This window comes from Anolis carolinensis, chromosome 2, assembly GCF_035594765.1.
Source record: "Anolis carolinensis isolate JA03-04 chromosome 2, rAnoCar3.1.pri, whole genome shotgun sequence".
In the NCBI taxonomy this organism is placed as follows: Eukaryota; Metazoa; Chordata; class Lepidosauria; order Squamata; family Dactyloidae; genus Anolis; species Anolis carolinensis.
Genome location: NC_085842.1, coordinates 228,289,804 through 228,315,748, shown reverse-complemented (window position 1 = coordinate 228,315,748; position 25,945 = coordinate 228,289,804). Strand labels below are relative to the sequence as shown.

General features: G+C 41.5%; 1 protein-coding gene across 1 annotated transcript; it reads left to right on the top strand.

Annotated features, from left to right (window-relative positions):
- The first annotated feature begins 7,277 nt into the window (after nt 1-7,277).
- slc46a2 (solute carrier family 46 member 2) lies at nt 7,278-22,544 on the top strand. Its single transcript, XM_003216613.4, has 4 exons — nt 7,278-8,958; nt 14,505-14,588; nt 15,968-16,124; nt 18,882-22,544. Exons 1-4 carry the CDS (start codon nt 7,917-7,919, stop codon nt 18,937-18,939), a joined length of 1,341 nt encoding a protein of 446 aa, XP_003216661.1. The 5' UTR covers nt 7,278-7,916; the 3' UTR covers nt 18,940-22,544.
- Nucleotides 22,545-25,945: the final 3,401 nt, after the last annotated feature.

Below are 25,945 nucleotides of genomic sequence, written 5' to 3'. Positions count from 1 at the left end.
TTGGAAATCCAAAGGTTGGGAACCACTGGTCTACTCACTGACCTACAACTGTTCTTCTGAATTTCTGAGACTTTCCTATCCCCAGCTCCAGAAATCAGGAATTGAACCCACAATGCACCTGTTTAAAATAACACTCTCGTTGTAATTAAATTAAAGCACAAAGGAATTGACTCATAAGCTAGTATTCCATTATTTCTGCCCTGGCACAATCTAAGCATCTCCCGGTTAATTGCCTATGCCCTCTCCATAATGTAAAATGAAACCTTAAAAATAAATTCTCAGCATTTACCCAGAAAACCAACATGATTGTAAAGGTTTCAATGTTGATCAGACTTCTCTATATGTAATAAGTGACTTGAAGGCACACAACAACAGCATTGATCCACAATGTCAAGTGTTCAGCACTTATCCTATCTAGGGTGTATAAACTACTGAAGAACTTTTGATAGCTGCATAATTCCAGACACATGCCAGTACTGAGCGTGAATTCCTAAAGTTACTGTTGGGAATACAACATTCCCCCAACTAGTGTAGCTACTAGGAGCCCCTAGTGGCACCATGGGTTAAACTGCTGAGCTGCTCAACTTGCTGACTGAAAGGTCAGCGGTTCAAATCCGGGGAACGGCATGAGCTTCTGCTGTTAACCCCAGTTTCTGCCAACCTAGTAGTTTGAAAACATGCAAATGTGAGTAGATCAATAGGTACCGTTCTGGGGGGAAGGAAACAGTGCTCCATGCAGTCATGCCAGCCACATGACCTTGGAGATGTCTATGGACAACGCCAGCTCTTCAGCTTAGAAATGGAGATGAGCACCAACCCCCAGTGTCAGACACAGCTAGACTTAATGTCAAGGGGAAACCTTTATCTTTAGTGTAGCTATTGGACATGCTGGCTAGGGGATTCTGGGAGTGCCTTTTGTGTTATGCATCCTGTCTTTGGAAGGTAGAGTACAAATTCCATATTTTGTTGCTCTGTGCCTTTGATTAAATTCTGACATATGGTGACCAAAAATGAACCCATTGTGGGCTTTTCCAAGCAAATTTTATTCAGAGGGATCTTGCTATTGCTTTCCTCTAAGGCTGAGAGAGTGTGACTTGCCCAATGTCACCCAGGAAGTAGTTGGGGATTGTAGATATAAATAAATAGAAACTTTACCATAGTTTCTGAATCAAGATAAACCCTGCAGTATAATAAAATGTCATTCAGGCTTGTGTAACAAGTAACAGTATCTTTACTTCAGTTCCAAAGTTCAAACAATGCAACAATATATATAGTAGTCTTTCTGAATTCACGCAGAGAACATAGGGAATAAACAGTCCCTTTAAACAGTCTTTAGATATGCCTCATTTGCCTTATAAATAATTAGGCTTCGGAGAGTATGGCAGCCATTTCCTTCCTGACCATTTTCAGTCAGCGCACTCTTCCCTCTCTGAGGTGAATCATAGAATCATAGAATAGTAGAGTTGGAAGAGACTTCATGGGCCATCTAGTCCAACCCCCCGCTAAGAAGCAGGAAATCGCATTCAAAGCACCCCCGACAGATGGCCATCCAGCCTCTGCTTAAAAGCTTCCAAAGAAGGAGCCTCCACCACAGTCTGGGGGAGAGAGTTCCACTGCCGAACAGCCCTCACAGTGAGGAAGTTCTTCCTGATGTTCAGGTGGAATCTCCTTTCCTGTAGTTTGAAGCCATTGTTCCGTGTCCTAGTCTCCAGGGCAGCAGAAAATAAGCTTGCTCCCTCCTCCCTATGACTTCCCCTCACGTATTTGTACATGGCTATCTCCTCTCAGCCTTCTCTTCTGCAGGCTAAACATGCCCAGCTCTTTAAGCCGCTCCTCATAGGGCTTGTTCTCCAGACCCTTAATCATTTTAGTCGCCCTCCTCTGGACGCTTTCCAGCTTGTCAACATCTCCCTTCAACTGCGGTGCCCAAAATTGGACACAGTATTCCAGGTGTGGTCTGACCAAGGCAGAATAGAGGGGGAGCAGGACTTCCCTGGATCTAGACGCTATTCCCCTATTGATGCAGGCCAAAATCCCATTGGCTTTTTTAGCTGCCGCATCACATTGTGGGCTCATGTTTAACTTGTTGTCCACGAGGACTCCAAGGTCTTTTTCACACACACTGCTGTCAAGCCAGGCGTCCCCCATTCTGTATCTTTGATTTCCATTTTTTCTGCTGAAGTGAAGTATCTTGCATTTGTCCCTGTTGAACTTCATTTTGTTAGTTTCAGCCCATTTCTCTAGTCTGTCAAGATCGTTTTGAATTCTGCTCCTTTCTTCTGGAGTGTTAGCTATCCCTCCCAGTTTGGTGTCGTCTGCAAACTTGATGATCGTGCCTTCTAACCCTTCGTCTAAGTCGTTAATAAAGATGTTGAACAGTGGCAGTTAAAGTGGCAGTTAAAACTGTTTGTCTCAGTACCAAGCTAGAGACAGCAGCCAATCAGAATTCTGGCTCCTGGCTGGCTCAGCCAATCAGCTGTCAACACGTGCCCTTTCCAGTCAACTCACCTCATCATGGTGCCTCTTTTACAAATCCTCACAGAAGTTTCTATAGCCAAGTGGGTGAGTGACCCCTGGTCCCTAGCCCCAATACAACACTCAAACAATTTTACTGCACTAGTTCTCATAGATGAAAATGTACACCTTAGCCACAGCCTCCCTGGCACACCAGCCTCTTGTTTCACCCCTCCTCGATGAGCAATTGCCAGTCATTCTTTTGCTTTTGCCTTCAGGAATGCTACAGCTCATCTGAGAGTTATCTCTGGGCATGGTTCGGGAATTGCTTCTCTACAAATATGTAGGTCAAGCTCTCTCTCCACCCAGGTGCCTTTGTCCTATTTGTAAATTAAATGAGATTAGAGGAGGGTGGGAATCACTTGGCTCCAAAAAGAGGTTAATTAGCAAAGATGTGATGCAATTTAGGACTCTCCCCTTGCACTTTCCATTAGTGGTGGCCTAGAGACGGATGAGAATCAAAACAAGGATTTCAGCACTATTTCCAATAGCTATTTTGAAATAAATATCTATTTTTCTTAAGTGCCTTTCAATAAGCTCTAACTATAGCAAAGCTATAGGTTTTTTGATGCAAGATTTATGCAAAGAGGATTTATCATGGTCTCCTGACAATGCTGAGAGAGTGTGACTTGCTCAAGGTCTCCCAGTGGGTTTCCATGGCTGAGCAAGGATTCAAATGCTGGTGTCCCAGACAGGGCCGGTCCAACGTTGACGCAGATGAAGCCGCGGCTTCGGGCGCACGTGGAAGGGGGCGCTGTTGAGGCCTAATTCTGTGCCATCGCCCAAAAGCGCCCTCCCTCTTCTCCCTCTTTTCCCTCCCTCCTTCCTCTTTCTCTTTTACCTGCTCTCCCCTTCTGCCTTGCAGCCAGGCTTTGAGGCTGCGGAGGGGGCAGGGCTGGGGCCTAAGGGCACGGAGGGCACGCCCCTCCCAGGAGACCACGCCCCCTGCTTCCGAAGGAGTGCCTTGGAAGTGCCCTTTGGCCCCGCCCCCTCCTTAGCCCGCGCTTGGCCCAATCAAGATGGCGGCTCATGGGCTATCTGGCAATGTTCCAGAAAGATTCTCTCCTGACGTTTTGCCTGCATCTATGGCAGGCACTCTCAGTGGTTGTGAGGTCTGTTGGAAACAAAGCAAGTGGGGTTTATATATCTGTGGAATGTTCAGGGTGGGAAAAAGAACTCTTGTCTGAGGCACATGTGAATGTTGCAAATGGCCACCGTTATTAGCATTAAATAGCCTTGCAGATTCAAAGCCTGGCTGCTTTTTGCCTGGGGTAATCCTTTGTTGGGATGTGTTAGCTCGCCCTGATTGAGGATCCCCTGGCGCCCTCCCTCTTCACCCTCCCTCCCTCCCTCCTTCTTCTCCCTCCTCTCCTTTTCCCTCCCATCCTTTACTCTTTCCTTCCTTCCTTCCTTCCTTCCTTCCTTCCTTCCTTCCTTCCTTCCTTCCTTCCTTCTTTCCTCCTTCCTTCCTTCCTTCCTTCCTTCTTTCCTCCTTCCTTCCTTCCTTCCTCATCTCCTTTCTACTGCATGGACATTCATTGGCAGTTTTCCCAGTCTCTCTGGTGAGTTTATAGGTATGTTCCAGAAGCATTCTCTTCTGACGTTTCGCCTGCATCTATGGCAGGCACTCTCAGTGGTTGTGAGGTCTGTTGGAAACAAAGCAAGTGGGGTTTATATATCTGTGGAATGTTCAGGGTGGGGAAAAGAACTCTTGTCTGAGGCACATGTGAATGTTGCAAATGGCCACCGTTATTAGCATTAAATAGCCTTGCAGCTTCAAAACCTGGCTGCTTTTTGCCTGGGGTAATCCTTTGTTGGGAGGTGTTAGCTTGCCCTGATTGAGGATCCCCCTCTTCTTCCTCCCTCCCTCTCTCCCTCCTTCTTCTCTCCGTGGTTGTGAGGTCTCTTGGAAACTAGGCAAACAGGGTTTATATATCTGTGGAATGTTCAGGGTTGGAAAAAGAACTGTTGTCTGAGGTACCTTGATTAGCATTACATAGTCTTGCAGCTTCAAAGCCTGGCTGCTTTCTGCCTGTGGTAATCTTTTGTTGGGCGGTGTTAGCTGGCCCTGATTGTTTCCTTTGTTTTCTGAGTGGTGTTCTTTATTTACTGTCCTGATTTTAGAGTTTTTAAAATACTGACATTTCGCCCACATTTACTAAGTTTGTCCCCACTTCAAGTAAATCACCCCAGCTTTGCCATCAGAGTTGTCAGAGGTTGAAAAGAATGTCTGCTCATCATTCTCATGCTCAGCAGAGGATAAGCACCATAGTTATCATGCTGAGTATATTCTCTAAAATGCCAAACCCTAGTTACTGTAGCCCTATTGAAGCTTCTATCAGAGTAAGAAGGCCAAAATTACCATATTACATCAATCTCAGCCACACCTTTTTTGCCTAAATGACTATTCCAAAAGTGAGGTGCACATTACATTTGTGTAATACAATAAAGACAAGTGGGTTGCTGTGAGCTTTTTGGGCTGTATGGCCATGTTCCAGAAGCATTCTCTCCTGACATTTCGTCTGCATCTATGGCAGGCATCCTTAGAGGTTGGAAACTAATTAAGTGGGGTTTATATATCTGCAGAATGTCCAGGATGGGAGAAAGATACTCTTGTCTGTTGGAGGCAGGTATAAATGTTTCAGTTGCTTGGCTACTTCCTGCCTGGGGGAATCCTTTGTTGGGATGATTTATTAATATTATTATTATTAGGCCTTGCTCCAGGGAGGGTTCTTCTGCCGTGGCTCCCTACCTATCTATCTACCTTGCCACATATTTTCCACATTGTGTGTATGTGTATGTATATATAAGATACATACACACACACACACACATACAAACACATATGCAGGGACCATATGTGCCGTGTGTGTGTTCTATTCACCTCTACCTTCTACCTTTTATTTTTCAGTGATTGGTTTGTGGGGGGGGGGGGGGGGGGCAAAATTACTGCTTGCTTACACTTGAAAATTTCCTAGGGCCGGCCCTGATCCCAGAGTCTTAGCCCAGCACTCAAACCAAGCCTAGATCTACACTGCCATATAATCAGCATCTGATTCCAGGTGATCTGCTTAGAACTGGATCAGATGAGTCTACACTGCCATACAATCCAGTTCAAAGCAGATAATCTGGATTCAGAAAGTGGATTATATGGCAGTGAAGATGGGGCCAAGACAGCACACTGTTTGCTCACATTCAACAATGTACATCAAGCTGAAAATGTAATTAAAAGCAATGAACGTGTATTCAAATTGAATTTTTGCAAGAACAAAATATTAAACAATCAATTAAAACAATTAGAACAGAGAAAGGATCTGGGAAGTAGCTGGGAGCAAAAAAACCCCTATCAACTATTATTTGAGGAATAACAGCTAAAATTGAGAAATAGTAACAACTGAAGAATAAGTATTGTATAACAGTTTAGGAATAACAGCTATTGATTAAAACAAGACAGGCAATAAAGCTGTCTCTCTTTAATGTGTCATTTTCTGTTGCTGTCATGTCATAAAAAATTAGAACAGAAAGGCTGTTTTCATTTGCCAAACAGTTAATTGTATAATGTGTTGTCGAAGGCTTTCATGGCCAGAATCACTGGGTTGCTGTGAGTTTTCCAGGCTCTATGGCCATGTTCCAGAAGCATTCTCTCCTGACGTTTCGGCCACATCTGTGACAGGCATCCCCAGAGGGTGTGAGGTCTTTTGGAAGCTAGGCAAGTGGGGTTTATACATCTGTGGAATGTGTAGGGTGGGAGAAAGAAGTCTGTTTGAGGCAAGTGTGAATGTTGCAATTGGCAACTTTGATTAGCATTGAATAGTCATGTAGAGTAAAAGCTTAGCTGCTTTCCTGGGGGAATTCTTTTTTTGGGAGGTGTTAGCTGGCCCTGATTGTTTCCTGTCTGGATTTCACCTGTTTTCTGAGTATTGTTCAAACAGGAAACTATCAGGGCCAGCTAACACCTCCCAATAAAGGATTCCCTCAGGCAGGAAGCAGCCAGGCTTTGAAGCTGCAAGGCTTTTCAATGCTAATCAAGGTGGCCAATTTCAATATTAATACTTGCCTCCAACAGACAAGAGTTCTTTCTTCCACCCTGGTCCTTCCACAAATATATAAACCGCTTGCTTAGTTTTCAACAGACCTCACAACCTCTGAGGACGCCTGCTATACATGAGGGTGAAATGTCAGAGAATGCTTCTGGAACATGGCCCAGAAAACTCACAGCAACCCAGTTCATGGTATACTTTACAAATAATGGTAAGGATATCTAAGAAAAGAATGTACTCTGACTCTCCCATCATTCAGTCCAAAAATATATTTTATCTATCCAGGGATAAGGAATAACTGTATACCATAAAAGCAGAAAACACACTGCCCAAAGTATATTGCTTTATGTCAATGGTTCTCAACTTGTGGGTCCCCAGGTGTTTTCGCCTAAAACTCCTAGAAATCCCAGCCAGTTTACCAGCTTTCGGGATTTCTGGGAGTTGAAGGCCGAAACATCTGGGGACCCACAGGTTGAGAACCACTGCTTTATGTAATTGATTTCATGAACAAAGCCCACATTTTCTTGAGACCAGGAGCAATCTTACACTGAAAAGCAAAAATACCGATAACATGGCATAAGGATGCTGGGAGTAAAGCTTTTTTTTTTGCATAATTTTTTTTTTAGAAATTAGAAAATGTGGATAGTATGAAGACGTGAGGTTAAAGTGACATTTACTTGTTGGTGAGCATGTCAACTAATTGTGCTGAAAAGTTGGGGGGGAAGCAGCATGAGCTGTATGATTTAGTTTAACAACAGTCCTTACATTAAAGGGTTTGACAAATGGTTCTGTATATTTCTTCATCTTCCCTCCACTTGTCCCTCCCTCTGACGTCTTCCAGATAGGGATTGGTGAGAGAAAGAGAGGACAGCAGCATTTAAAAAGCACCCTGTCTCTTGCTTGGTCGCTTTACTGTTGCCATCCACTTTCCTATCAATGTCAGTGTTTCCAAACTGGCTGATCAACTCTCTCACACACAATAAGCTGCTGCCTCCCAAGCAGAAGGAAGTGCTCTGGTTGGAGGGACTTAAACCATTGTTCAACCTGCTTTCGCTTCCTAAAATGAGGATTTCCCCAGGCAAGGTCATGTGGCTCTCTTACTTTTTAAAAAAAGCAGGAAGAGCAACCGTGAAGAGGCGTAGTTCTGGGCACACAAAGGTATGGTAATCTGAAACTGAGAGGCTGAATAGAGAGGACGAAAAAGAGGAGAAGATAAGCTGTCTGTTCAGAGAGGCATTAGAAATCTCTCTAACTTCAGGATAAGGAGTCCAGCTTTTGTGATAGAGATCAAAAAGATCTCTTGATGGTTCCCGGAGATGGTTTCTGTCCTTTGCAAAAATAGCAGCTACTATAAGGAGCACGATGGAACCGAGGACCTGGATTGAGCCTGTTGTTGCTGCGGCTCAGCTTGCCAGCGCTTTCTTTGACACGGGGCTACTGCTGGTGGTGAAGAACTACTATAACCAGACCAACTCCTCTTCCTTGGCCTCTTCGGACCATGACACTGAGGCAGCACAACAGAAAGCCATCTCCAACTTTTACATCATCTACAAGCTGGTGGATGGTTTGACTCCACTCTTGTCAGCTTATGGTCTAGCCAAACTGGGTGATCTGAAGAACAGGAAGATTTCCATCTGTGTGCCTCTGGCTGGCTATTTGCTGTCTCGGATCCTTCTGCTCCTCTTGATCCTCTTGGAGTGGCCCATTGAGGTGATGTATGGAGCTGCCGTCTTGCATGGTCTGACCGGAGGCTACACCACTTACTGGGCAAGCGTCATGGCCCTGGGATCCCAGAACTCCTCTGAGAGCAGGAGATCATTGCGCCTCATTGTTATCGAGCTCATCTATGGCATCGCTGGTTTTGTAGGGAGTGTTGCATCTGGGCATCTTTTTCTCAGCTTCCACCTTACTTACCAGCATGGCACAGTCTTGGTGTCTTCCAGTGTTGCCTTATATGCTTTCTGCCTCATCTACAGTCTCTTTGTCCTCAGAGTGCCCAAACCTAGAAGTTCACCCCTAGCTGCTCCTTCCTCGAACATGGACCATTCTGAGAGCAAGTTGGCCGATGAAGAAGATTCCATCTTCCATGAGCCTTTCATGATGGTCCCTTCCAAGCTCATCATTGTCATGCTTTTCATGGGAGCCATCATGTATGACGTAGCTGTTGCAGGAGCTATGGACGTTCTGCCCCTCTTTCTGCTCAAGGAACCCTTGAGCTGGGGACCAGAATATATTGGCTATGCTAATGCTGCTGGCTACTTGATCTTTATCACCAGTTTCCTGGGAGTCTTAGTTTTCTCCAAGTTTTTAAAAGACACAACCATGATCGTGATGGGTATTGTGTCCTTCTCAGCAGGCATCCTTATCATGGCCTTTGTACGACAGACATATCTGTTTTATATTGGTGAGTCAGAGATATTCCACAACTTTTTTCCTATTTATGTGTCATATTTATAGCTTGAAGTGTGGCTTCACCATTTGCTTTAAAGTTAGGTAAATCATCTGTCGTCATTCTGTTTTATCAGTATTCAACTGTAAACTCGCCTTTATGCTTTCTTCATTTATTTTCCCCATAGCCATTCTAAGTCTTTGCAATTTTCTATTAGAAGTATGGTATCATCTCCATATCTTAAATTGTTAATGTTCCTTCTTCCAGTTTTCAAACATCCTTCCTCTGAGACTAATTTCATTGTACATACAGTAGAGTCTCACTTATCCAAGCTTCACTTATCCAATGTTCTGCTAGCCTGTTTATCTTGGATAAGTGAGACTCTACTGTACATTTATAGCATACAAGTTAAACAGATAAGGCAATAAAATGGAGAGTTGCTTGACACCCTTACTAATTGGAAACCATTTCGTTTCTCCCTATTCTATCCTAACAATAGCCTCTTATCCTGAATACAGGTTATGCATCAGGATAATCAAATATTTTGAAATATTTTCTTAATAGTGAGTCATGCTTTTTAAGTGTTTACAGATAAAGACAGGCTGTTTTTTTATTCTTTGGTGTGCTCCGTTATCAAACATATGTTTGCAATAAAATTACAATAATCATAGAATCATAGAGTTGGAAGAGACCTCATGGGCCATCCAGTCCAACCCCTAGCCAAGAAACAAGAAAATAGCCACTTCCTTTCCAGACTGGATAGCTGGCAGTTCTTGCTCCATGTGTGGTACACATCTTTGTTGCAAAATTTTAAACAGCATTTTGCTTGCAAGGGAAATTCATTTAATGGTCCTGTGGTTACTACAATCCCTGATGTCCCCTTTCTTGCGGATTGGGATGTACATTGATGATGGTTTTGTTTTCCATATTTGTTGACAGATATTAGTTAGAACTAGACTGGATTCTGTCTCTGTAGTTTTCGGCAGTCCTCTTGATATGTCATCTGTCCCTGGTGATTTTTTCCCTTCTCAATTGGTCTAAGTACTGCTTTTACTGCGTTTTTTAAACTGAAGATTTGTCTCTATATGGTTGTTATTCAAATGAAGGTCATCCTTGCATTTTCTTTCTATGGTTTTTTGGTGTATTGGGTTACTGTGTTGTATGTTTTCCGGGCTATATGGCCATGTTCCAGAAGTATTCTCTCCTGACATTTCGCCCACATCTATGGCAGGCATCCTCAGAGATTGTGAGGTATGGAGAAACTAAGCAAGGAAGGTTTATATATATATATATCTGTGGAAAGTCCAGGGTGAGAGAAGAACTCTTGTCAGTGGAGGCCAGTGTGAATGTTGTAGTTAATCACCTTAATTAGCATTGAATAGCTTCATCTCCTGGCTTCTTCCTGCCTGGGGACATCCTTTGTTTAGAGTCGTTAGCTGCTCCTGGTTGATTCACGTCTGGAACTCCTCTGTTTTCAGAGTGTTGCTTCTTATTTACTGTTCTGACTTTTGAGTTTTTAAATACTGGTAGCCTGATTTTGTTCATTTTCATAGTTTCCTCCTTTCTGTTGAAGTACATGAAAGGCACTGCAAACTAACTCAACCAGAGAAATCAGCCATAGCAGAGCACTTGATGAACCAACCTGGACACAGTATATTATTTGAGAACACAGAAATGCTTGACCACTCCAACAACTATCATGTCAGACTACACAGAGAAGCCATTGAAATTCACAAACATGTGGACAACTTCAACAGAAAGGAGGAAACCATGAAAATGAACAAAACAGAAAATGAACAAAACAGAGGAGTTCCAGACATGAATCAACCAGGGGCAACTAATGACTCTGAACAAAGGATGCCCCCAGGCAGGAAGAAGCCAGGAGATGAAGCTATACAATGCTAATTAAGGTGATTAACTACAACATTCACACTGGCCTCCACTGACAAGAGTTCTTTCACCCTGGACTTTTCACAGATATATATATATATAAACCTTCCTTGCTTAGTTTCTCCATACCTCACAACCTCTGAGGATGCCTGCCATAGATGTGGGTGAAATGTCAGGAGAGAATACTTCTGGAACATGGCCATACAGCTCGGAAAACATACAACAACCCAAAGTTAGTAATATCTTTCTCTCTGTAGATAGCCACCAGAATGATCTATGACTTGTTACATTACATAACTTTACATATACCTAGCTATGTAGCAGAGACACTAAGCAATCCCTTTACTAAATTGTGAAGTTGTGTGCTAGGATACTAGCAAGAATGTCCAATGCACATCAGTACGCAATATATATTAACCCACTATACACGTTAGAGCATGTTTATTGCATCCTGAATTACAGCAGACACCTAAGTGAGCTGGGCTACTTAGTAACCTACTAGATGCAGATGTTACACACCTGCACAATTCCAATTCCCAGATATGCAAGTCCACTTAGGAAGATATAAGATTGCAACAACATTCTGTGCCACAAACTGTATTACACAGGATGTTTCCATGGCAGTTAAAGTGGAATAATAGTACTACTAACAATATAGTCTTATAGGACCCTAAATTAATTGTGAATTTCTGCATTGAAGCACCATCAGTTAACCTGTTAGCTATCATTGTGTAATGGACACCCATATATTGTAACGTCAAGGCAGCCTTGGAAAACTACTCCATGTGTTTCCCACACATGTGTGTCAATTTACAAATATGAAGTCCCATGCTGAATTCCAGCCTACAACAACAATAATAATGTAAATCTGGGTAGACCATTCTCTGTCTTGGTGTGAAACAGCACAAGGGAGGAGCAGCAAGTCTGAACCAATGTTTTCTGGCGTTGTTACTGCAATTGATGTCAGTAACAGAAAATATTTTGCTTGCCACATTACTGGTGATCTTAGAGCAAGAAATGTGGCTGTGGCTGATCAAACCTGTTTATAATTACAATCTCACATTAAGCGTAAACTATGCGCCTACACAAGCATGCAGTTCTACAACAGCAAAATGCTATTAATAGCTTCCTCAGAGTTGTTGTTCAGTATTAGAAAGAATTTCCCCCTATTCCTGAACCAGCAAAACCTGTCTTGTGAAATCTTTTGCCCTCATCTCTTGGATTACACAATTATTCCAAACACGTATGCATCTTGGCATAGAGACAGATATTCTTTACTAGCCAAAAATTAATATCTGCCAGAGAGTATCGTAATTACCCGACTGAAGAAAAATTCAAGCAGAATCCAAAACCTATCTATCATATATAATCATGCATAAGTTAACCTCATGTATAGGTCAAGGACAGGTTTAGAGACCAAAATTATGGTATTTGATCTTACCTGTGGGTAAGTCAAGGGTCGTTTCAGAGATAGGAGAAAAGGTCAGTGATGCCTCAAGGGGCAGCTTCTCCTGGATGCCACAAATGTCATTCTGTCTTTTTCCACTCTGTTCAGAGGAGGGGTGGTTCCTTTTTATATATAAGAGTTAAGGTACAATGCTTTCAAATGCCTCCTGAGAACATCCAGTTTTTTATCCACCTTTCCTGTCTGGGTATAGGGAAAGGCAGGAGGAGAAAGTGTTCTCAGTCAGTATTTCTCAGAGCCAAATTAGTCCTTACTGTGACTCACTCAGTTCCTGGAAAAAAACAAATAAGGGCAGGATTCCTCTCCTTGTTTCTGATCAACACCAAGAGATAACTGGGGGGAATTTGCATATGTATTTTTGGAGGGTAAGGGTCACTTGGTAGCACAGTAGGTTAAACTGCTGCTGAACTTGCTGACCAGGGAGTGAGGTAAGCTCTCACTGTTAGCCTCAGCTTCTGCCAACCAGAGCCTCCGGTGGCTCAGTGTGTTAAAGCGCTGAGCTGCTGAACTTGCAGACTGAAAGGTCCCAGGTTCAAATCCGGGGAGCAGAGTGAGCACCCGCTGTTAACTCCAGCTTCTGCCAACCTAGCAGTTCGAAAACATGCAAATGTGAGTAGATAAATAGGTACCGCTCTGACAGGAAGGTAACGGTGTTCCATGCAGTCATGCTGACCACATGACCTTGGAGGTGTCTATGGACAATGCTGGCTCTTCGGCTTAGAAATGGATATGAGCACCAACCCCCAGAGTCGGACATGACTAGACTTAATGTCAGGGGAAATCCTTTACCTTTAAGGGTCACTCGAACCCTCACAGATTGGACTAGGTATATGCCCCATCAAATGTCTCTCATCTTCAGCATAGGCCCTTGGAGCGCATTTCTGGGCCCATGGGATATCTTCAAATTTCACCTTCCAAAGAGTTCCACCTTCAGAGCGGAAGATCCTACCTCCTCTTCCATTCCAGTAGAAATGTGCATGGCTCATATGTCTCAGCTGGAACTCCTTGTGATATAAAAAGGGGGCGAATCAGGGTTTGGCATGGGCAACTCCCTTGGATTCAGATCCCTTCCCCTCTCCCACCACACCCTGCAGTGGAGTTTTATGCCAGCCCTGAAGATGGGAATAGATACAATCCCCTGGCCCCCAGAACTAGATGGAAGGAACAAGGTCAACATCTCTTCTCAGCCCTTGTTTCTTCCCTCTTGGTAGAGCTTTGGGTAAATATCAGGCACTTTGAAGTCTGAGAACTTGAGCTCTACTTTGATGTCAGAGAATGTTGCTCTACCTGTAGCTCTTCACACTGACCCAGACCACATTTTCAAAGCTGCTTTAATCTGAATCACTGGTTTCCTAAACAGATATGCAGCTTCCTCAAGGTTTATAGAAGGATGTTTATGAGTCCATCTAATCCATACCAAACACAGGTCTATGGGCATCTGTTTCCGTTAATAAGAAGCTGTCCAATGGACCCACACACACCCTTCTCTGAATGATCTTTGGCACAAAGGGAAATTGTGTAGTTGCTTCATCACACTAGAGCATGAATCCACTTTAAATCCAGTTTCTGCCTCCTGCAGAGTTCTAGGGTTTGTACTTTGGTGAGGCCCAGGACCTGTCTGGTTGAGCTGTTTAAACCCCCCTCCCTAAAACGGATTTAAAGTGGATCCAAGCTCTAGTGCGATGAGGTCATATGTGTGTTTCTGCCTGGAGACTGGTGGGACTGTCAATCAGCTGCTTCCCAATCAACAAGAAAACAGGCCTCCGCCAATCTTAGCTAAATTGGGATTGCGGAAATCAGGACAGAAATCACAGCATAGTACCATAATGATGATGCTTACATATTTATAACTTCTTAATCGAATTTAGGCCAACATTTTTAACTTTGGTATGTTGTGAATTTTTAGTTACGCTTGTTTTAAGCCACCTTGAGTCCTGAACTGGGAACAGGTGGGATGACAAAGCAACAACAACGTATTTGCATCTATATACCTTACATGCGCCCTTTCAGCATGTACTTTACTTCAGCAAATGGCCTCATAGATTTTCTCCCATCAGCCTCAGTCAGCATACGCATGGGGTGGTGGGATGATGGGAGTTGCAGTTGAACAACATCTGGAGTGTTACATGGCCCCATTCCTGAAGGAAAGCACTGGAAGTTTGGTCTGTTGCTTGAGATTTTTCCATCCTTTTTTGTTCCATTCCAGCTCGTGCAGTGATGCTGTTTGCTCTCATACCCTTGACAACCATCAGATCTTTGTTATCAAAACAGGTCAAAGGATCGTCTTATGGTAAGGAACTGCTTTGAACATCCCAGTATTGTTTAAATGTTTATATATATATATATATATATATATATATATATATATATATATATATAGAGAGAGAGAGAGAGAGAGAGAGAGAGAGAGAGAGAGAGAGAGAGAGAGAGAGAGGGGGGGGAGCATTTAAAATAAGCTGCTCTTATTTCATTCAGAAAAAAAGTCAGGCTAGTTTTCTATCCATTTCTATCATTTTATTAAATGTGTCAACATGGTAATATCTAGAACTGGCTCCTCATTCCAATTTGACTTACCTATAAGATGTTCTGTGAGAGTCAGACAACAGTAAGCCTACATAAACCCATCTAAACCTACATAAACTACATAAACTACATAAACCTACATAAACTACATAAACCCATCTCCTGTTACTGATTTGAACAACATTCAGTCTGTTGCTTTCTGAGTGACAGAGGAACAGACCTACATCAATCCCAGTTGTTGCTTCCCAGTAAAGGGAGGTTGGTGGAGTGAAAGGGCAGGGGTCTTGACTGCTTAACACTATAAATATGGTACATAGATCTATGTTTCTCCCATACAGCATTCAGTCATTCTAAGCTCAGCTATAAACCTTCTGAAATCCGACATCTGCCAAGTCTTGAAATAGTTTTACTTATGGTCTGATATATGTTTGACTGGGATATTATTTTTTAGTTCTAGCTATTCAGCCCTTCATATCTATGAGTTCTGTATCCATAGACTCAACCATTCACAGTATGAAATATATTTCACTACCACAACCCCCAAAAAATCTAGGAAATGAAGAAATGAAGGAAAATTTCCTGGAGGAATGAGTTTTCTTCTTTGGGAGCAATGCCTTCATTATGCCCATCCATTCTCCCAGGTAGCTACATCCCTGGTAACACCCAACAGCCCAAACCAGTGGTGAGAGATGATGGGATTTACAATCCAACAATGCTATCACTCTTCAAAGAACAAAACAGGGAAGAGACAAGAGCTCCTAAATATCCAGTCAGTTATATTAACACAAGTTAATATGGGGCGGGCGGAAGTTAATGAAAGGAATGATGTGTTGCTGTGTGTTTTCTGGGCTATATGGCCATGTTCCAGAAACATTATCTCCTGTCCAGAAACATCTCTCTCCTTTCACCCACATCTATGGCAGGCATCCTCAGAGGTTGTGAGGTCGCACAACCTCTGAGGATGCCTGCCATAGATGTGGGCGAAACGTCAGGAGAGAATGCTTCTGAAACATGGCCATACACCTGGAAAACTCACAGCAACTCAGTAATTCTGGCCATGAAAGCCTTTGACAACACAAAGGAATGATGGTATAGAATTGCTTTAAGAGCTGTTTCAATATATTTTCCTTCCCCTCTCACTTCTAGGAAAGGTGTTTGTTCTCCTGCAGCTCTCACTGGTGATCACAGGTGCTGTGACTTTAACAGCCTATAATAAAATCTACCAAAATACACTAGGCTGGTTCAGTGGATTCTGCTTCCTATTATCATGTGGTGTCGGCTGCCTAAGCCTTATTCCTATCAGGTACATTTTTGAAACAGTATCATTTCTTCTTAAAGTTGTGTGTATGTGTGTATGGATTGCTAAGAACATATAAATGGCATAGAGATTTTATCTGATTTTATCATCTGCTTTTATTCAAACTGTGGCCTTCAAATCATTCCTAACCTATGATAATCCTATCATGAGGTTTTCTTGGCAAGATTTTTTCCGATGAGTGCCCTTGCCTTCCTCCAAGGAGAAGAAAATGTGACGTGCCCAAGATCACCCAGTAACTTTCCATGGCTGAGCAGGGATTCGAACTCTGGTCTCCAATCAGTCCTATGGAAAGATAGGAGGGCACCAGTGTAACTGACCTTGTCTAGGGCCCCTTCTACATTGCCATATAAAGTCCAGAATATCTTCTTTGAACTGGATTATATGGCAGTACTATAATCCAGTTCAAAGGAGGTTATGTAGATTATCTGTTTTGATAATCTGGATTATATCAATAAGGCAGAGATATCTATATAAATGCTACAAGAATTGTATCGATAGAAAAAACTTAAATGTATATGTTCTCATACAGATTAAATGTGTATATTCATAAGACGGTATGCTAGTATTGCTGAGTATTTTCTTTACAGTCCCAACTGGGTACTATCTTATTATGTAACACATAAAGCAAAAAAAAAATACATCAATCTCGAACGGAAAACAGTCCACAAATATGGTGTATATACAAACACAACTATACAACAACAAGTAATGTGTATATACAAATACAACTATACAACATTCATAAGACAAAATGCTAGTATTGCTGAGTATTTTCTTTACAGTCCCAACTGGGTACTATCTTATTATGTAACACATAAAGCAAAAAATGCATCAATCTCGAACAGAAAACAGTCCACAAATATAGTGTATATACAAACACGACTACACAACAACAAGTAATCCCGGGTACAATGTCTCATTTTGGGAAATCCTTCTTCCTGAGACCATCCAAAAGTTAGTTCTTAACTTTGCAGTAGGATCATTTTGTAGCCTTGCCAAGAAGCCAAAGCCAGTCCAGAGTCATGTCTTACATATGAATACTCAGCATGCTTTCAGTGTGTTGATCCTTAAGTAGTCAAAATTGCATCATCCCACACAAGACGGAAGTATCAGCAAGGTTGTGAAACTCCCAAGATTTGCATTAGCACAGAAAGCATTCTGTGCAAAAAGTGTAGTACAATTGCAGAAATCCTGACTCGGCTTGAGTCCTAACTATTTAATGAGAACCAGCATGGTGTACTGGTTTGTTTGTTTGTTTGTGGGGTTTATGACACTAGAGACCAGGGTTCAAACCCCTGCTCTGCCATGGAAACCATTGGGAGACCTTGGCCAAGTCATACTCTCTTAGCCTCAAATGAGGGAAAAGCAAACCCCCTTTGAACAAACTCTAGTGATAGGGTTGCTTTAGAGTCGCCCTAAGTTGGAAATGACTTGAAGGCACACCACAACAACAACAAAAACATCAAAGTTATTTGAAGAAATGTACAGTAGAGTCTCACTTATCCAAGCGAAACGGGCCGGCAGAAGCTTGGATAAGCGAATAACTTGGATAATAAGGAGGGATTAAGGAAAAGCTTATTAAACATCAAATTAGGTTATGGTTTTACAAATTAAGCACCAAAACTTCATGTTATACAACAAATTTGACAGAAAAAGTAGTTCAATATGCAATAATGTTATGTTGTAATTACTGTATTTACGAATTTAGCATCAAAATATCACGATATATTGAAAACATTGACTACAAAAATGGCTTGGATTATCCAGAGGCTTGGATAAGCGAGGCTTGGATAAGTGAGACTCTACTGTATCTCCCTTTATGGCCTACTAAAGCCCAAAGTCTTTTCTATCTGTCCCTGACATGTTTGGTGCGAACAAAAAAAGAGGACCTTTTTGGTAGCTGCTCTCAAGCTTTGAAATTAAAACTAGTGATCGGACTATTCAGATGTAAAATTGTAGGAGGCTGTAGGTATTGATTGTAATGGGCTTTTGATGCTGTGCTGTCTTAATCTTTTATATTTTGTCTTCATTGGATTTTAAATATTTCTTGCTCTAGAGTATGTTTAATTTTAGACAAAAAAATCTCTCACACATATGTATATATCAAAACATGAAAATCAAAAGAGGGAGAAAAATATTTTCTGGATCTAGTTCCCTGCCTTTTCCAAATTGAAAACATATAAAACTTTTATCCATCTAGCTATATTGATACTGAGACAGGAACCAGAAAAGGTTGCACTTTTCTTAATGCTTTAGAACCATAAAGCTTTCAATTTTTGTTGTTGTTGTTCACTCAGGACATCCACATGGGTGGAGCCCCCAATGGTGCAATGGGTCAAACGCTTGTGCCGGCAGGACTGCTGACTTGAAGGTTGGGTTGCTGACCTGAAGGTTGCCAGTTCGAATCTGGAGAGAATGCGGATGAGCTCTCTCTGTCAGCTCCAGCTCCTCATGCAGGAACATGAGAGAAGCCTCCCACAAGGATGGTAAAACTTCAAATATCTGGGTATCCTCTGGGTGACATCCTTGCAGATAGCCAATTCTCTCACACCAGAAGCAACTTGCAATTTCTCACGTCGCTCCTGACACACACAAAAATTCACATGGGTTAGATCTTACTTTTAAAAGATCCCAAACAAAGATGTGGGGTTGTTTTATAGCAAGTTTGGAAGCAAGAGCCACTGTTGTTTTGTTTTTCTCTATTAATCCACTCTGTTTCCCTGTGGCTTCTCTCCCCTGCAGTATTGTAGCCTGCAAACAATGTCGATCCTCTGGTTCGCTGGAGATTTTAACCGACTGAGAGCTGCAAGGGGCTGTCCCTTCTTCAGACACAAATATACGTGACGTGGAGTCACTCACTACCCATATCAAGCTGTCTGGTGCCCTTGGCTTCACAAAAGAAAATGGGGGAATCTTGTCCTGTGATGCAGATTTTAGAAACTGACCATGGTATGATCTCATGCGCTTGGGATGACACAGGAAAGGAACAGGGAAGTAGGCAAAGAGATCAGCATTTACAGATGGGAGTTGGCCTTGCTTCTGCTTTTTCTTTGGCCCAGAGTTGTTTCTAGAATCATTTTGCCCAGATCTGGTTCCAGCGTCTAGAGAAATTCTTGCTAAAAGCAGCTCATTGCCCAGAAGCTTTGGAAAACAGCTCAGTTGAGTTGCTAGGTATATAAAAAAAGTAACGTGTCACGTTACTATGTGGAAGTACACTACTTTTAGGTACAGTGCAACCCCCATATTTAAGGGGAATATGTTCCTGGACATAAAACATAAGATAATCGCCAACTCTCTTGAAATAAACAACTTCTGATGGAAGCACATTTTGGAATAATATTGGAGAAACTAGAAAATGCCAGAAGAAAACTGGGAGGAGGGGTTAAATAAAATGGTTGGTACCAGTCTCATAGATACAAGGTTGTATTGTTTTTGGACAAACTAAGGCACTGAATGATCACTTTGTTTTGAAGAAGACTTGCTGCTACTGGAGGTTTCCAATTCTCATTTTTCAGCCAGAAGAAACTGCTGCGATGGGTGAATTTTGAGATGATCTGGGGAAGCTAAAATGGAGTGGGTACACACAGTCAATTGGTGTGAAATTCCCATCCCAGGTGCTACTATCAAAAGATGCTGGGCCATTTATTCTATTTTCCCCTTTCTCAATGGATTTTCGCAGAAGAGAGGAAATGGACAAAACACTGAGGAAACAGATGTTGACAGGTCATTTGTCGTTTTGGTGAGGTACTAGGACTTTCTGCCAGAGAAGACTAAATAGTTGTGAAATTACACCTCCCAGAATTTGATAGTTTTGAGTCATGGAGGTTAAAGTGATGTCAAACTGCATGAATTCTACAGTGTAGATGCATCTGTGATAAAAGATGTCATTTGAATCCTCTGTAATAGTCCATGGATGAACCTAGGTTGTCTCACGATAAATACTTCCTCTGGTGGCATCCAAACTTCCAAATAGAGGAGCCACTTTAGGTCTGATGCTATGTTCTGCTGCTTAGAAGCAGAGATACTTCTCACAGCTAGTCAATACATGGCAGCTAGAACGTCTACGAGGAAATTTGCACCAGAAGATATTTTTCTAATCTTTGGTAACACACATTCTCAGTCAGTGATGCACACTCAGTGAACAATTTTGTCCTATTTGTATGCCATTTTCAAGAGCCTCCAATTTACAAAAGATGCTCTATAACTCTACTGTGCATGGATGCAATGGTAGGAGAGATTTATTCAGAGTGTTGGGTCACTGTAAGAATCCAGAAGCATTCTCTCCTGACATTTCTCCCACATCTATGGCAGGCATCCTCAGAGGTTGTAAGGTATATTGGAAACGAAGCAAAGGAGGTTTATCTATCTGTGGAAGGTCCAGGGTGAGAGAAAGAACTCTTGTCTGTTGGAGGCCAGTGTGAATGTTGCAATTAATCACCTTGATTAGCATTAATGGCCTTGCCAACTTCAAGACCTGGCTTCTTCAGAGTGGTTGACAGATCCACTGTCCCAAATCCGGGAATGTGCTCTCAGTGTTACCACCACCTTTACATTTGCTTATAGTTATGTAAGAGTTCAAGACAAGGTATGTCTGGAGTAGCTGTGGGAGAAGGAGCCATTAAATCAAGTGGAGATTTCACCTGAACATCAGGAAGAACTTCCTCACTTTGAGAGCTGTTCAGCAGTGGAACTCTCTCCCGGACTGTGGTGAAGGCTCCTTCTTTGGAGGGTTTTAAGCAGAGGCTGGATGGCCATCTGTCGGGGATGCTTTGAATGCAATTTCCTGCTTCTTGTCAGGGGGTTGGACTGGATGGCTTCCCTACTCTTACTATCACAGATGTGTCTTCAGGAACCCTTAGCTACTTTCTCTGCAGGGATTCCAATCCAATTCCTTACATGCAGGTTGTTTGCCATTCACTTCATTGGCCCTGCCTGCTGGTAGAACTAAAAAGCAATTTGAGTTCTGTTAAGTGAGAGAGTGGCGCAAACAAGATATCCTTCACTTTATGATCCAACAAGGCTTCAGCAGAAGCAATAGCCATGAGAACTGGAATCTCTGCTCATACAGTCTGAAAAGTATTTAAAGAATACACTAAATCTTCCATCATCGGGGGCTAACCCACCATTCGTGCAGGGCGGTGGGGGAAAGATCTCCAGCCCGTGCAGGAATTGGAATCTGGCTCCTCGAGGTACTGTATCTCTTTTGGTCTTTTTCCTGAGGTTTCCCCAGACTATAAAAGATGGGAGGAGAACCCAGTTCTTATCTCTGATCGCTGATAGGAGGTAAGAAAGGGATATTTTTCTTGCATGCAACTATTCCAGTCAGAAGGAAGAATATTTCACAAAGCCTAGCTCTCTGCTAGGATTTTCAAGTGCCTGTTAAGAATGCTTCTCTCCCCTCTCTTCCCCATGCAGAGGAAGGGAGGATTGGAAAGGATTGCGGATATCTTAGCAGGGAATTTGGCCCATAGAGAGTTTTGCAGAGGGAAGACCCAATTGCTTTCTGCACCTTCTAAAGAGGGATATAGTCATTGTATACCTAAGACTTCCTAGCATGTATTTTATGAGAGTATCATATCATCACCACTACCTGTTTCTGTGCCTGGTATGTAAACACACCCATTCATTGTATGGTTGATATTAGCTGTGTACTGCAATAGCCAAGGCAATAGCAAAATCCTAAGCTATCCTACATCATATAGCCTTAGCATGCATGTTGAGATGGGTAACTTCCCAGAGTCTGGACCCATTTGTTTCTCCCTCTGGCCCTGGTGTGGTTTGCCATCACGCCAAAAGTAGAAATGGTCAGAAATGAATTTCTGTGTGTTATTTGAAAGTTTCTTTAAAAGGGCGTTCTTAATAACCAAAAGACCACCTACTTGTTTTTAAAAGCATTCCTCCCAAAACACAACCGTCCATGCTTTAATGGATTTTTAAAAAGTCATGGTGACCCCATGCAAGCTATAATTAAGGCTGGTCCAGGTTATTGTTGTTGCTGTGTGCCTTCAAGTCATTGCCAAGTCATGGCAACCCCAAGGCAAACCTATAAGGGAATATCAGCAGAGTTATCCCTCCGCATTTCGCAGGTTTGATTATTTACACGTTTGTACCTGTTGCTTAATTAGCCTGACATCTCACATCTTCTGTCTGTCAGTCCATTAATGTCATCCCATCACTCCATTTACCACTTTCCAATGATGGAGATTCAGCCAAAGTTTAAAACCCTTCATGTTGATCCAGCACCTCAACTCGTGATTTTTAATCAGTTTTAAGAATTCATATTTTAATTAATACCATTGATGTTTAATTCTATTTTAATGTTTGTATATATTTTGTATATTTTTATGTTTGTATATTTGTATATCACTCATTCTGCTGCCAGATAATAAACTCCTTTCCCGCTGATTGAACCCCCTGGCCTCACTCATTCTGCTGCCACCACCTTGAATCATTCTTTCTGCTCCCAAATTTTAACACTAAGACAAACCTATCACATGGTTTCCTGAGATGTGTTCAGAAGAGGTTTGCAATTTCCTTTCTCTGAGGCTGAGAAAATGTGGCTTGCCTAAGATGGGTTCATGACTGAATCGAAATTCAAAACCTGGTATCGAATCCAATGTTCAAATCACTATATTATGGAATTACGGAATTATGGACCATCAAAATACAGTGCCATAAGCTGAAGAACTGTGGGGGAAATGGCCAATCTAATCCAAAGTTGGTCCAGGTGTAGAAAGGAGTAAAGTAGTATGTCAACACAATGATTGTTTCAATGCCACCTCAAAATACCAAGAAACAGATCATGGAGCTGTAAAAAAAATCATAACTGACAGAAAAAATTAATAACTGCCAATGACTTTAAAATCCATTTCCCAAATATTTTATGGGATCAGAAGCCCTTGCCATATTGACAACTTCAACAAAAACAACTCTTGATGAGGCATGAGAGCAATATGGCTGAGATGTTTACACTACAAATCCCAATAACCCATAGGACAGAACCATGGTGAAGTTAAATTGCACTCACAGTTTAGTGTGAAACTGGGAGGGGGATCCATTACCCCACTTTTCTTCTCTTTAGTAATTGAGTTTCTGGCTTTAGTAATTGAGTTTCTGGCTAATTTCATCAGATCTTCCTCAGATATTAAAAATTATTCAGCCATAAACTCAACCACATAATCATTCTTTACACTGATAAGATTTTGATGCTCAATAAACCCATGAAAGCCATTCAGCTTCTAAAGGATGCATTTCAAGACTTTGCAAAATTATCTGGATTCAGGGTTTTCATACACCATATCTTGGGTGTTTAAGTATTCCTCATATCAATTTGACAGCCATTCCCTGCACATTAAATATTCGTTAACCAATAAACAATTCCACAAGTTAAGATTGCAACTAACTGAAAAAGCCAACAAACCCTTTAAGGCCAATTGTGGTGTTATATGGAAAAAGATATTGCAAGATTTAAAATGATGGCATGATTTAACATTGGCATTACCACTATAAAAATGATTTTCCCTAAGTTATGCCTGTACTTTCTCTTGTGCTTTGAGATAGAATGGTCAAAACTTGGCAGAAGGCTTTTTTAGTATCAGTAAATGACTAAAGCTTTTTGATGCAAGTTATCTCAAAGGGGTAGATGTAAGCTAGCTAAAGCTTTTAAATTATTATGAGTGTACTTCTACAGAGGTATTCATAAACAAACTTATAAATCTTACCAGTTCTATGTTTTATGTGATGTTGTGTTTTTATAGTTTTGATATATTAATTTGTTGTGATTGGATTGCATTTTATATTGGTATTTTATTATATATTGTTGGGCCTGGTACCCATGTAAGCCGCCCCGAGTCCCCTTGGGGCAATGGGGCAGGATATATGAATAAAGTTGTTGTTGTTGATGCTATTGTTGTTGTTGTTGTTGTTGTATCATTTATTTATTTTGATAAACAAAAAGCAAACTTCGCCAAAGGGATAAATTGAAAAATCATTACTTCTCACAGACCTGAAAAAATCCCATTTATGAGAAAGAAACAGTTGAAACTGTTTAAATCAGTGAAGGCACTACAGTGAAATACTCTAAAAGGAGCATGATGTTGTGGTTTGAGTGTTGGGACTATGACTCTAGAGACTAGGTTTGAATCTCCACTCAGCCATGAAATCCCAGACTTTATGCCCTGGAAAATCTTGTTATAGGTAAGTCAGAAATAACTTGAAGACAATATATAGTGTTGAAACACAGAAGGGGGACTCTGATGCCTGGCATTTCACCATTAATTCTATTATACTGTCATCTGGAGTTTCACATAGAAGAAGAAAAATAAAACCTTTTTGATAAAGTAGGATTAAGTAAATTGTGTGACATTTATAGTGATGTCCAACTACTTTCATTGAGGTTATGGAAAAATTAGTTTCAGTTGGTACAAATATAAATGAGCTAATTTAGAATCAGGTGGCTGATACATCAGGCAACATTTATTAAAAGAAAAGCTCTATGGGAGCTTACCTCATTTGAAATTATGTAACACTTGATAGATATGTTAAAGGATTTGTCTAATACATATACAAAGGTCTGATTAAATTTCATATGAGTCCCTCAGATGGTCTCAGAATGGCATGAAAAACTGACTGGAAATTGACCAAAGTGTCACACTGGAGGATCAAGAGGTTCCTTGAAAGAACATTTCTCTGGGCATTTGTAGGTCCTTTCAGAATTACTTACCATAGAGCCACAATGGTAAAAGGTAATCTCTAGACATTTTAGACCCTCCAGTATGATTATATGGTCAACTGCTGGTGGAGGTTGACCATAGAGTCGCATTGGAGGACCTAAAGATTCCTCAAGAGGTGTTTCCTTAGGTTAAAATAGGTTTTTTTAATTCACAATTTTTTCAACTATTGCAACAGCTGCATCTGTGCAACTCCTATGAAAGAGGGCCTATTGTACACTCAAATAGTAAAATGTATACAAAAATCCTAACAAATGGGGGATCACAAATATCCATTGGGAAAGCCTACAGATTAGAGCAAATGGAATATCAACTACGCAGCATCCCTTTACTCTGCTGTTGTTACTGCAGAGCAGTGCCCCTCTTGTTGGATGCAGCAGCATCCAAGTCTCACCAAGTTCAGTGAGACCTACTCCTTAAAACCCATCCTACATTTCAGATTGTTTGGGGGAGATTTAACTGCACTGTACCGTAAGTGAATGCTGCCACCTGGAGTAAGCAAACCATTCAAAACCCACCATTAATATGTTGAATTGGAAGGTGAGCAATGAAGAAAGTTGATTACTGTTACAATTATAGCTGCAAGGTTCAATAAGTTGATATGCCCACAGTTTGATGAAGCTGGAGAGCAGGTACTATATGAAGACTAAAGAAGGTTTTCCAAAGGTAACTAGAAGAATTTCCCAGTGCAGCTCGAAAGAAGGCCAAATTCAGATAATGTACAAGCAATGGTTTTTCCAAAGTTTGTCATCAGGAATACACTATACAAAGCATTTCAGTCTCTTCAGTAAAAATGCATTTGGGTGGTTGCTGAAAGAATGATTGAAAGGCAGAATATTCTTTATCAGACCATAAAATTGAAGCTTTGAGTTATCATTTGTGTACTTTAGATACAGGATATTTTAACAGTTTCAACATCCCTGCCAAAATAGTAAATCACACTCAGTGGGTGGTGGGGAACAGAGAACTATATTTACACAGTGATTTTTATATAGAAGTACATTTGCTGCTGTAACTGAAAAGCATATGCCTGAGGGAGGTCATTTTATTTTTTTCTATATATGACAGACTAAGCTT